This window comes from Piliocolobus tephrosceles, chromosome 4 (assembly GCF_002776525.5).
Source record: "Piliocolobus tephrosceles isolate RC106 chromosome 4, ASM277652v3, whole genome shotgun sequence".
NCBI lineage: Eukaryota > Metazoa > Chordata > Mammalia > Primates > Cercopithecidae > Piliocolobus > Piliocolobus tephrosceles.
In genome coordinates this window covers 141,583,289-141,595,452 of record NC_045437.1, presented here as the reverse complement: position 1 = coordinate 141,595,452, position 12,164 = coordinate 141,583,289, and the positions used below count along the sequence as shown (strand labels likewise).

Below are 12,164 nucleotides of genomic sequence, written 5' to 3'. Positions count from 1 at the left end.
ACTCACTTTTCTGCCTGACCTCTTTTCCCATCAACATCTGTTGAAATATTTTACATTGTGCAAATCTTAATTCACATGTCACCTTCTTCATGAAGTTCTCTTGATATCCTTTTCTTCCTTACAAGTCCCCATAGTTCTCCATCCATCTCCAGGAGCTCAGTGAGTGGTCTTCCTTGTTTATAGTTATTTGGACTCCCACATTTCTACATGGAGAAAAGAACCTTCCGTCTCCTCTTCTCCCCATGAAGGGCAGGGCTTACAGGGAGCTTCTGCCCCTTGGTCTGCTCTCTTCGTTGGCTATTTCCCACAAGAGAAAGAGTTTCAGTCTCTGTTCAGATCCTTAGACATTTCTTGGACCACATTTTCCCAGTGTGGGGAGTTATGTTGTGTCAATGTTAGGAGCCAACTCTCCCTTTCCCCGTGTACTTCCTGCTCCCAGGCTTTCGACTGTTTCCTATCCCCACGTAGGAAGCCCACACCAAAAAGATGGGGCGATATCCCATATCTCTGTCCTTCCATGACAGGGTGGGTGGAGCAGGCTGGCCACCTTCTCCTGATTGGCCAGGCAAATGGGTCTGCTCCTCAGAACCAGCCTTTCTGGGTTCAAGGCAGAAAAGAGTAAGAGAAGTACGCTGCCCTCCTAGCCAATGCTGAAGTCACACATTGGCATTCAGCTTGAAAGCTGAATGAGTGAAGATCTATATGAGACCTACCTCCCAGCCTTGCATGGGATCAGCACACTGCCAATCTATTACTCCCCGTGTGTGCCCTTCCTCTGAAGGCGCCCTGTGGTTAGACAGGGTGGGTAGCAGGATCCAAGTACCAAAACCACACCCTCAGTGCTTAACAGCATGCCCTTTGTCTTGGAGTTTTGCTTCCCTCCTTGCACAGAGGAAGTCCTCAGTGACACCTATTAAAATAAATTGAACTGATGCATTCTCTCCTTTCTATCAGTCTCTGTATCAACCTTGGTGTCAGAATGTGCTTTTCTGGCTCCATGTTACTAGGGCACCCTCGAAGCTCAACTGCAAATCGGCTCAAAGAGAGGAGGGAACCCTGGGAAAGGCAGCCCAGCTCCAGGACATGCTCATTGTCAATACTCACATTGGGGAATAAGAATCAGGATCTATGTTCCTGGTGGGGACAAAGCCCACTTGTCCTGAACTCGTCGACTTTCCAATGAACCACCGAAGCCCAGGTATGACAAAGCCAATGATCTCAATGCTTTCTCCCTGGTAGAAACTCAGTTCATCCTTTTCTTCTGGCTCATAACTCTTCGTGGCCTTACAGCGTCCTCTGCCTGTGGAAAATAACACGGATCAGCTACAGAAGACGTGAACACATGAGCCTCCCATCACCTTCCAATGCAATAGAAAATGAGGGGTTCTCAGACTTTAGAATGTCAAGGACCAGTAACATTTCACTCCCCTCCCCACCCCAAAATTGGCAGGAATGACTCAGCACAATTGGCTTTTCATTTTGCCAATCTAGGACATATTTTTAAAAGAACTACAATCCACTTTCACCAGAGAAAAGCTGTCTTAACAAACATAAAAAAAGATATTCTCAGATAATGGATATGCCTTAAAAACGAATAAATGTGGCTTATGGGAAACTGGAAAGCTCACTGTATTGTCCTGGTTTGTCTGATTTTGCAACTGTCATGTAAACGTTTTGTCATGTTTGGCACAAATCCACAGACCAGTGTGTGGGAACCACTCGACCAGAGAAGCTTTCCATGTCCTTCCAGCTCCTTTGGCCTCTATGACTCTCAGTCTCCCCAGCTGTAAAACGGGGATAATAAGAATACCTGCTGCTTATAAATATTAAAAAGAATCAAAGAGATACAGTGCACAATGCCTGGTACCTGGTCAACCCTCAATGAACATTACTCTCATTACCACTGGTGGAATAGAAAGCTGCTAATGACTTAGAAGGATCTAAAAGACTCCCTTTGTGACTATGGTAATTACTCATACTGACAAATTGCCTAACTAGAATCTAGCAATGACCTTTTGATAAATGTTTTTCTGTCCAGTTTACAAAGTACAATTTGCATTCACTTTCTCAGGTCTTCCCAAGAGCCTCAAAGGGCAAGGAAACGATCAGAATCCCCTTTTCCCAGATTACAGAGGGAGAGAGAGGGTACGTGATTTGTCTAAGGATCGCATGCATGGCAAAACTGGGTCTAGAACTTAAGTCTTCCGACTGCTGGTTATCCTCTCTATTAATCCTGCCCTGGTGGAGATACTGGCTTTTATGTGTCTTAGCTTTGATATTTGCTTTAGCTTCTCTGCTAAAGCTACTAGCCTATTTTTTCTGACATTTTTGGTCAAGTTTCTAGATTGTGTTTTCAAGATCAGAAATTCCCACTGTTCTATGGGTTGATGGGATGTACCACATGTTAGATATCTACATTGTATAAGAAACTGTACAGAGGGATTTATGGATGTCATTTTGTTTGGTTCTCATAACAACATTGAAGTCGGTTTTATTGTATCATTTTACTAATGAGGAAGTTGCAACACAGGGCAGGTGGATTGGCCAAGACCACCTTGGTTTTAAGTTGGGGAGCCAGAATTTGAACTCAGAACTGACTTCAAAGCCTTGCATTCTAACTACAAGTCTGAACTGCTTTAGGAAACCAAAAATCTGGTTTGTCATCACTAACTGATTAGATCTGATGTCTTGGTTCCATAATCCTTCTATTTCGTTTTTTGTGTTATTTGGGTTTAGCACTTATAAAATTGTACTTTGTGGTAGGAGTATGTGGGAGGGGGGTGAAGGGGAGTTCTATTGATAAAGATAAACAGAAGGTATTTCTAGATGTCTAAAAAGTATTGGACTTCATTATCCAGTAGATATGTATCTATACTACTTACAGATATGTGTGTGTATACATACATACAGAGATTATTTAAATTATGTGTGTGTGTGTGTGTGTGTATATAATTCACTTATTCAACAAATTTTTACTGAGTACCCTTATGTGCCAGGCATTTCTACTCTTCCTAAATTCAAAGTTAATTTTACAAAACTCCAAGGGAAATTAGAGAATGTTTTGACCAGAGATTGAAACAGGCAGCCCACAGGCTACATTTGGCTCATAAAACATTCAGTTTGGCCCACAACAGGCTCTTTTTTCACTCATGTATCTTAAAATCCCTAATTGTTCCTGCCATTCCCTAACACCTTCCATCCAGGCCCCCTAGCATCTGTGTGTCCTGCCCACACCTGCAGGCATTTGTAGCTGCCCCCTGGATTGAGACGTCTCATTTCACAGGCAGGGAAAACCATGTGCACAGACAGAAACTGGCTTCCCTAAATCCAGTTCCTAGCAGAGACAAGACAGAAATTCACATCAACTGACTCCAAACCTGCAGACAAAATTGAGAGACAGGACAACATTATCTCCCTAACAATACTGTGTTTTTGACTCAGCCATACCAATCTGATAGGAGCCTGTCCAATCCCTCTTCCTGGAAAGGCCACAGCTTCCTGGATAATTCTTTAGGAACCACCTGCCAATGAAAATATGGGGTTTGCAAATACGGATTTCAAAAAATTGCAACAAGGAACAGAACAGTCCATCAGAATGATGATGATGATGAGTATTGTTTTTTCTCTTATTTAAATGATAGCAAATGTTTATTGAGAACTTACTTTTTACCAGGACATGTGAAAAGGTGAGAAGTTAGCAGACCTGGGATATTTTGTGACTCCGAAAGTAGTTTGTCAGTTAAATAACTAACAAACAATCCCTTCACATTTGAACTGTTGGATTTCTGCCAGAGCCACACACAGGTCCATGGTGTGAGGTAAAGTTTACTGTCAATCTGTGTATTTAAGTTTATCATATCCTCCAGCAGGAATTCTTTTTTTTTTTTTTTTTTTTTTTTTCTTTTTTTTGAGACGGAGTCTCGCTCTGTCGCCCGGCCTGGAATGCAGTGGCCGGATCTCAGCTCACTGCAAGCTCCGCCTCCCGGGTTTACACCATTCTCCTGCCTCAGCCTCTCGAGTAGCTGGGACTACAGACGCCCGCCACCTCGCCCGGCAAGCTTTTTTGTTGTTGTTGTTGTATTTTTTAGTAGAGACGGGGTTTCACCGTGTTAGCCAGGATGGTCTCCATCTCCTGACCTCGTGATCCGCACGTCTCGGCCTCCCAAAGTGCTGGGATTACAGGCTTGAGCCACCGCGCCCGGCCTGGAATTCTTAAACTTTAGTGTGAAAAACATCTCCTGAGAAGTTTATTTTAAATGCAGATTTCTAGACTCAACCCCAAGGGAGTCTAAGGAGGCCCAGACAAGCGGTCCTCAGTCCATACATAGAGAAACACTACATTGGCAGTCATGTGGTATATTTGCTCCTAAGTACAATGCCCATCTGAAATTTAGAGTTGGCTCCAATTTCCTCAGATTGTACAAACCTTGATTGTTAAAAAAAGAAAAGAAAAAGACAGAAAGATAAAGAGCCACCCAGAATCTGTACTCTCCTCCACACTGTGGATGCCCATATCTGAAAGCATGCCTACTCTGTTCTGTGCAGACCTCAGTCTGCTCTGGGACTTGCTCCCAGGAGGCAGATGGCTACTCACTGGTGGAAAGGGAGAGGCAGAGGCTCCAAGGCTGACACCAGTACCAGGCCCCGCTGACCTGTCACCAAGGACACGCCTTCCAACTCGGACCCTGCTTCTGCCATCTTCACTGAGATTAACTCATTCTTGCAAAGTGTCAAGCACTCCCCTTCCTTCTCAGCTGGTGGAGTCACAGAGCACAGGGCTCTGCAGAAGAAGTGGCCTGTGGATAATGAGAAAAGCAATGGTTTTCCAAGGAGTAGCAGGAAGTGAAAAGGGATTATCACACAAAGTAATGTTTCTATCCAGAGCTGGAGCACTTTTCTTCCTGGAAGTAAAGTAGACATTTCATGGGGGAGACAGTAAAAGAGGCCTTATGATTCCAGGAAAGCTGATACCAGGAAGAAAAAAGCCATTGAGAGGGAATTCAGTTAAAACAGACACCGACATTTCTAATAATCTATGAGAAAAAGGCTTAATTGGGACTTTATCTTGAAAAAGAGATGAAAACCTGTGAAAATATGTTTATATTTAACAGAATTTCATTTATTGTTGCAACCTCATGATTAAAATTAGGACCAAAAAGGAATTGATTAAATTAGTTTAGGTGAATATAATTACTCCAATAAGTTTTATAATAGTATGATATTAAATTTTTTCCTTCATGCAATATTTGTGTAATGCAATCATAAGAAGAATCCTTTTTGCAAAAATATCATATACAAATCTGGCTCTTTCCGTGTGTCTGTGATGTCATCAGGCTTATCCACCTCATAGTTGTTAACTGGTAGATGATAACCTTGATGGGACTCTCACCTATAAACAGATCAAGAGGTGCTCCAAGAGGTTCCTCAACATCACCTTCCTCAATCTCATAAAAAACTTCAAGTTTTGCAACGTTTGCAACTTTATTTTACAATCAAATTTTATCACATGTTTGGAAAAGTGTTTCTCAATTTTGGATAGACATTAGATTTATGCGGAAAACTTTCCAAAATATGCCGATGCCTGGGCCCCAACCTTTAGAGATTTAATAGGCCTAAGTGGAGCCCTGACATGGGTATCTTAGTAAAACTCTCCAAGCAGCTCTAATATCAATCAGTGAGACCAACCAGCACAGCTGTTCATGTAATGTCAGCGTTTAACTGAGAGGAATGTTGAAAGTACTATTGTAACAAGTGGGTTCATTTATGAATATTCCATGTTTCAATGATTTTTCCCTCCCTTTGTATCCTGCTTATTTCAGGGCCACTGGTAGCAAATATCTGAATAAGATCCCATCCCTACCCTTATGCTGCACTTACCTTCCTGTATCAGGAGTCCCAGGTATATTGTTTCCAGGTGTTTATCATCTACAGACACTTGGATCTCTGTATCCTCCACCAATATGCAGTTGAGCCAGTACTTGTGGTCAAAGAGGAGATGTTCCAGACACACGGATACGTAGCCTAAGAAGTCAAGCCAACAGGATTTCTGAACAAAATGATTTCTGACATAGCTGAGCACAGAAGAGAGTGAGAAAATTCCCTCCTGAGCTTGATTCCCAGACCACAAGCCCCAACCTGCCATTTAACTGGAATTAAAACAGCATAAGAGGGAAAACTAGACATTTTCTAGAATGAGTTGAGTCTTCTCAACATCTATTGGGAAATACAAGTCATTTCTAAATGTTATTTACCATTTCGACATATTGTGGGTTTCCATAAATGCATAATGAGATGACCAAAACCAACTGCCTTTTTCTAATATATCCATAGAGGTCTCCAAGTTTACAGTGTTGACTATGGGGCTTCCTAGTGCCCCCTTAAAGTTCTCCAGACCTGAGGTTCAAACTACTGAGCCCCTGATGATGCAGTGGCTGAGGAGGTGCTACATGGTTCCCTCTCAGGGAATTTCAGGAGTCCGGATTTGCTTCCACCCACCAGCTCTGACCCTGCCCCTCCTCCAATGCCCAGAAGATCTCTCTGGTAAACACAGACTAAAAACTATATATATTAGAAAACTCTAGTAATTATACATAGTATTTTAAACATGGCCATAAACATGACTACTCATGTTGCTTCTCTTGAGGCTTCTTCTTTTTTCTAAGACGCAAAAGCCTGTCTGTTTCCATCCTGATTGTCCATTGTGCTGATCTAGGCCTTATGTATCTTCTATAATTGCACTTTTGAACTTTAATGTGCACACAAATCACATGGGGATCTTATTAAACTACAGATGCTTAGTGAAGGTCTGAGATAGGGTTGAGCTTCTCCTTTTTTTTTTTTTTTTTTAACAGATCCCATGTGCTGCCAATGCAGCCGGTCTATGGAGCACAGTTTGAATAGTGAGGATGTCTGATTGTCAGGAAAGAGTTGTGTAGTGTGGAGAGCACATCTCCAGACCATAAGAGGAGAAGTTATACCCTATGTCTTCCAGTCATGAGTCGTCTTGACCCTCCACCCCTGCACAAAATCTGTCTCTGTGTATGTTGGCATGGAGCCCAGCATTTTCTGAGAGATATAAAACATCCATCAAATTAGGCGTCCTCTTGTTTTGTTTGGCTTCTCTTTAACTTCCCCATTATAAGTTGTTCTCTCTGGAGAAGGCAGGTGAACCATTTCCCACCACAGTGGAACTGATGCTGCATCCCAATGTCCTTCTTTACCTTCTAGAAAACCCTGCAGCCTTAGGATGCTATAAGCAGATAATTTCCCTATTTCTTTCTTTAACTCTTTTCCAAATACATGCGATAACACATCTGGAAATTTGCTATTTACTATGTTGAGCAGCTACTTTGATCTTACTCAAGATTAATTCCCTATATTTTAAAAAACACACAGTAGCACCAGGTTCACATCTATTTCAGTACTTTGAACTTAGTAGATGACCAATAACTGTTTTCCAGTTGACTGGTTATCTAATAAAAAAAGATCTCCCTGGACACAAAAAAAGCAAACTTCTTCATATGGCATTTTAGAATAATAGTTAATATTTGCTTTAGATTTAGTTTGAGGCATTTTGTGATATTTCAAAAGTTAATCATCTTTTTTAAGTCTCTATTTCTCTTAATTACCAGAGCCACACCAATTCCTTAATGTCAAGCCCTACAAGTTGGCTAAACTGTGGGGGAGGTCATCCTCCACCTGCTGGCTTTGAATCATACCTAAATTAAGGTAGGTGGAGAACTTCCAGATTTCCTCCATGGTCTTGAAGGTGATGAGAAACTGGGACCTCTGAGACTGGATACTGACCAACCTTGCTGAGAGGTCCTACGTAAAGAAAACAGCGAGTCAGCCTGGGATGACAGAAGTGTCCCATTAGCAAGCTCGTATATAGACCAAATACTCTGTATGAACTTCTTGATTATGGCATTGATTTTTACATCACCAAAAAATGGAAACAACTTAAATATTCATCAATAAGAGATTGGCTAAAATGGAGTACAATTTATCCATAAAGTGAAATATTGTATTAAGCAGCCACAGAAAAGAAGAAAGAAGCTCTTTGTGTACTGATATAGGCTCCAGATATAATACTGCTATACAGCAGCAGCAGCAAAAAGAAGCCAGGGAATAAAACTATGTGCAGAGAATGCTACTTTTTGTGTTAAAAAAAAAAAAAAAAAAGTGTATGTGGGAGGATAAAGGACGATGATTCATAGAAGGCATCTTGAAAACAAATTTGATTGTGAGTCTATGACTAATGATTATTTTTATTAATATAAAGCTGAAAACAGAAAAACCAAAACACACAAAAATAATCATCCCAGTCCTCACCCCTAGAGATCATCAATGTTAGCACCTTCATGTAATAACTTTGAATCTTTTTTCCTACACAAGTTTCCATACAACTATTTCACATACATAGAATCACATTGCATAAATTATTTTGCAATCTTCTTTTGCTGCTAAGCAATATTTTGTAGAGCATCTTCCATGTCATCACATAGTTTACACCATTCTTAATGGTTACATATGCCATTGTTGCATTAAGATAATGCATTATTATCATTTCCTTATGGTTTCACGTTTGGATTTTTTCACATTCTTTAAAATCCTAAATGGTACTGTGATAAACATCTTTATAGCTAAATCTTTGTGCACATTCTTAATTGTTTTAACACAAGTAATTCTAAGAAGTGCAATTGGAAATGCAAGGATATGCACATTTTCAATCCTAAAATGCAGTCACCCAACTGTCCCCCAGGAAGGCATTCCAACTTACATGCTCATAAGGAGAGCGAGAGAACTATAAGCCTCTTGGATTTGTTTTTGTTTGTTTCTTTGTTTGTTTGCTTGTTTGTTTCTTAGAATCTCGCTCTATTGCCAGGCTGGAGTGAAGTGCAGTGGCGCAATCTTGGCTCACTGCAACCTCCGTCCCCCAGGTTCAAGCAATTCCCCTGCCTCAGCCTCTGGGACTACAGGCACCCGCCACCACACCCAGCTAATTTTTTATATTTTAGTAGAGATAGGGTTTCACCATGTTGGCCAGGATGGTCTCAATCTCCTAACCTCATGATCCACCCACCTTGGCCTCCCATAGTGTTGGGATTACAGGCGTGAGCCACTGCACCCAGCATAGATTTTTTTTTAATACCTAAAAAAAAAAGCAGGTCTGAATCACTGCCCAGACTTAGTTTTCCCTTACATCTGTTGTTTGTTCAAGCCTCTGGAGTTGACTATAACAAGTAATGGTCAGAACATCCCTCCACCAGGCCAGGTGCTGCCATCAGTACCAACCCCAGGAGCCCTATGATGAGGGAAACTTAGAGGCAGAAGAAGATAGAAGAATCCAGAAGAAAAGCCCCAGTTCAGTAAAATCAGAACTCTGGGGTTCCTTCTGCCATACCAAGTCCCAGGAGGCCCCAGATCCATCATTAGGGAAGGGGTCCTAGGTAAAAATCAACTTATAGAGAATTTACTACATCCCTGGCACTTCACCTAGAGCTTTATGAGCAATATGTCATTTAACTCCCACAAAAGTCCTATGAAGAGAACGCAGTGACAGTATTTAGTCCATTCCAAAATGTGCTTTGATCACATTTAACCACTTCTGAACTAAAAGATAAGGAAGTGTGTCATCAACCATAATTAGAAGCATTTGTTTTCTTTCTTGGAGGCACATAAAATAACAGTGCATTTTTTAATCAGTGGCATCTTAGATCTAATGAAAACTGGCATTATCCCTGTTGTATATTCAAGGGGGCCAAGGCACAGAGAGGTTAAGTAAATTGTCCAAGGTCACCTCAGGGAGTACGTTGCAGAGAGCCTTGATTAGATTTCAGATCTAGCTGACTTCAGACCTCAACTTTAGCCCACAAGTTTGTCTGACTCAAGCTTCAGCCCAGCAGACCAGCCCTCTCAATAAACCCTGCTCCTGCCATACCAAATGAGACTCAAAATAAAGGAAAATCTACAGTACCAATAGCAGCCAATGTCTCCCAGTTCCTGAATTCCAGGTATTAAAAAAATTAACTAAAATTCAAAAAAACATGGCTACTATTTATGGAACACATATCACCAAACACAATGCCAAGCTCTCTACTGATACCATCTCATGTTTTCCCCCTGAAAAACCAAACACTATCTTTTTCTGCTACATGACATTTAGACCACTTTTCTCCTTCAGTTTGTACCAGATACATGCAGAAACTGTAAAAAGTAACTAGAACATATTAGTTTATTATGTAAAGTAATATTATCCTTTCCCTACCTCTAGTCGAAACAATTTTTTTTCCATTTCTGACTTTAGTTCTCCTCCTTAGTACATCCTAAACTGTAAATAATTTGATCATACCCTTCTTTCTTGGTTTTAACAAATTAAGATATTATCTACCTACTATGAAAGATGAGAAATTGGTTTATTTACTTTATTGTTTTTTCTCCTCTCACCCAAGTATTTATAAGGTATTGCTTTTTAACTGGCAATCTTAGCACTTTAAAAATACATACTTTTGGCCGGGCACGGTGGCTCAAGCCTGTAATCCCAGCACTTTGGGAGGCCGAGACGGGCGGATCACGAGGTCAGGAGATCGAGACCATCGTGGCTAACACGGTGAAACCCCGTCTCTACTAAAAATAGAAAAACTAGCTGGGCGAGGTGGCAGGCGCCTGTAGTCTCAGCTACTCGGGAGGCTGAGGCAGGAGAATGGCATAAACCCAGGAGGCGGAGCTTGCAGTGAGCTGAGATCCGGCCACTGCACTCCAGTCCGGGCGACAGAGCAAGACTCCGCCTCAAAAAAAAAAAAACATACTTTTTGGTTACCAGGAGCTGAGATATGGGGATAGTGGGAGTTATTGTTTAATAGATGTGGAGGTTCAGTTTGAGATGATGAAAAAGTTCTGGAGGTGGATAGGTTGTGAATGTACTTAGTGCCATAGTGAATTATATACTTAAAAAATGATTAAAATGGAAAATTTTATGTTATGTATACTGTATCACAGTAAAAAAAGAATTTGAAATTACCACATTAGAAAAAAAGTATGCTTAATGAGGTAGGTATTATAACAATTACCATTCTATATAGGTTAAGTAACTTGTCAAAGATCACACAACTAACGGAAGATTTGAAACCAAATTTTCTCTGACTCACCAACTCCAAGTTACCCCATTCAGAGCTCCTGTCCATTCCTCTCCACTCCTGTGTGGAGAATGTGCATGGAATCTTTCATTCATTCAGTCTACCTATTAGATGTTTTTTCCAAGGGCCTACTTTGTTCCAGATGCTGTCTTAGGTGCTGGGGATCCTGTAGCAGACTGACACAGTCAGCACTCAGCATTCACCTGTTTCCTTCATGCTCACCTTAAACAGCATGCGCACCTCCTGGTCCTCATTCTCCAGCGCCCAGAGCCGCCTCCGAGCAGCTTCCTGCAGGGGTCCGTTTACAGACCTCCTGGAGCGGCTCTTTACACAGAAAGAGAGTGTCAGGTCTTAAAGAGAACAGAGAGAGAAGGATCAGGCTGGAAATATAATAAAAAGGAAGAAAGAGTTAGATAAACCCACAGTGTTTCCCCTACATGTATACCTGAACCCTCAACTGGTGTCCTCATTGATTACAGATTAGAGTGGTCTTAACACTCCTCGGAGCACCCCTTTAAATGGTCCTCCTTAGAGGAAAAACACATACTGAACCCAGGAGGGCTCTGGAATCACAGGAGTTGATGCACTCACGTTGGTTATTTCTGCTTTGTACAGGGTTTATTCCTACACTGCCTGGCACTGATGTAATGGTGCTGACACAGGACCAGCTAGGACACACATCACTCCCTGTGAATAACTTGTGAAAGTTTAGAATCAATAGGACTTTATCCATATTTAAGGAAATGTACTTATACGTCAAATTATCTTATGTAATAGACATATACTTTGTGCATTACACATAAATACATACACATAAACATAAACACATTACACATAAACACATTTTCTCTAACTTGTTTTTTCTGATACTGCAATTATTGATGTTTGTCAGGGTAATTAGTTAATGTATTAAAGTCTACCTTTAATTTCTCCAAAATGAAAATTCATTTAACAGATACTCATTGAGAGCTTTCTATGAGCCAGAAGCTGTTTTATGGGCTCCTCAGCAGAGAACAAAACAGGCAGTCC

The 12,164-nt window shown here is 41.1% G+C and overlaps 1 protein-coding gene across 1 annotated transcript in view; it reads right to left on the bottom strand.

Annotated features, from left to right (window-relative positions):
• Positions 1-12,164, bottom strand: part of SH3TC2 (SH3 domain and tetratricopeptide repeats 2) — a 62,917-nt gene that overhangs the window by 36,229 nt on the left and 14,524 nt on the right. Inside the window, exons 3-8 of the mRNA XM_023227010.2 lie at positions 11,358-11,485; positions 7,719-7,824; positions 5,878-6,021; positions 4,595-4,796; positions 3,448-3,521; positions 1,105-1,300 (exon numbers count right to left, since the gene is read on the bottom strand). Of these exons, the coding sequence (XP_023082778.2) occupies positions 1,105-1,300; positions 3,448-3,521; positions 4,595-4,796; positions 5,878-6,021; positions 7,719-7,824; positions 11,358-11,485 (850 nt within the window). The remainder of the gene's footprint in view (positions 1-1,104; positions 1,301-3,447; positions 3,522-4,594; positions 4,797-5,877; positions 6,022-7,718; positions 7,825-11,357; positions 11,486-12,164) is intronic.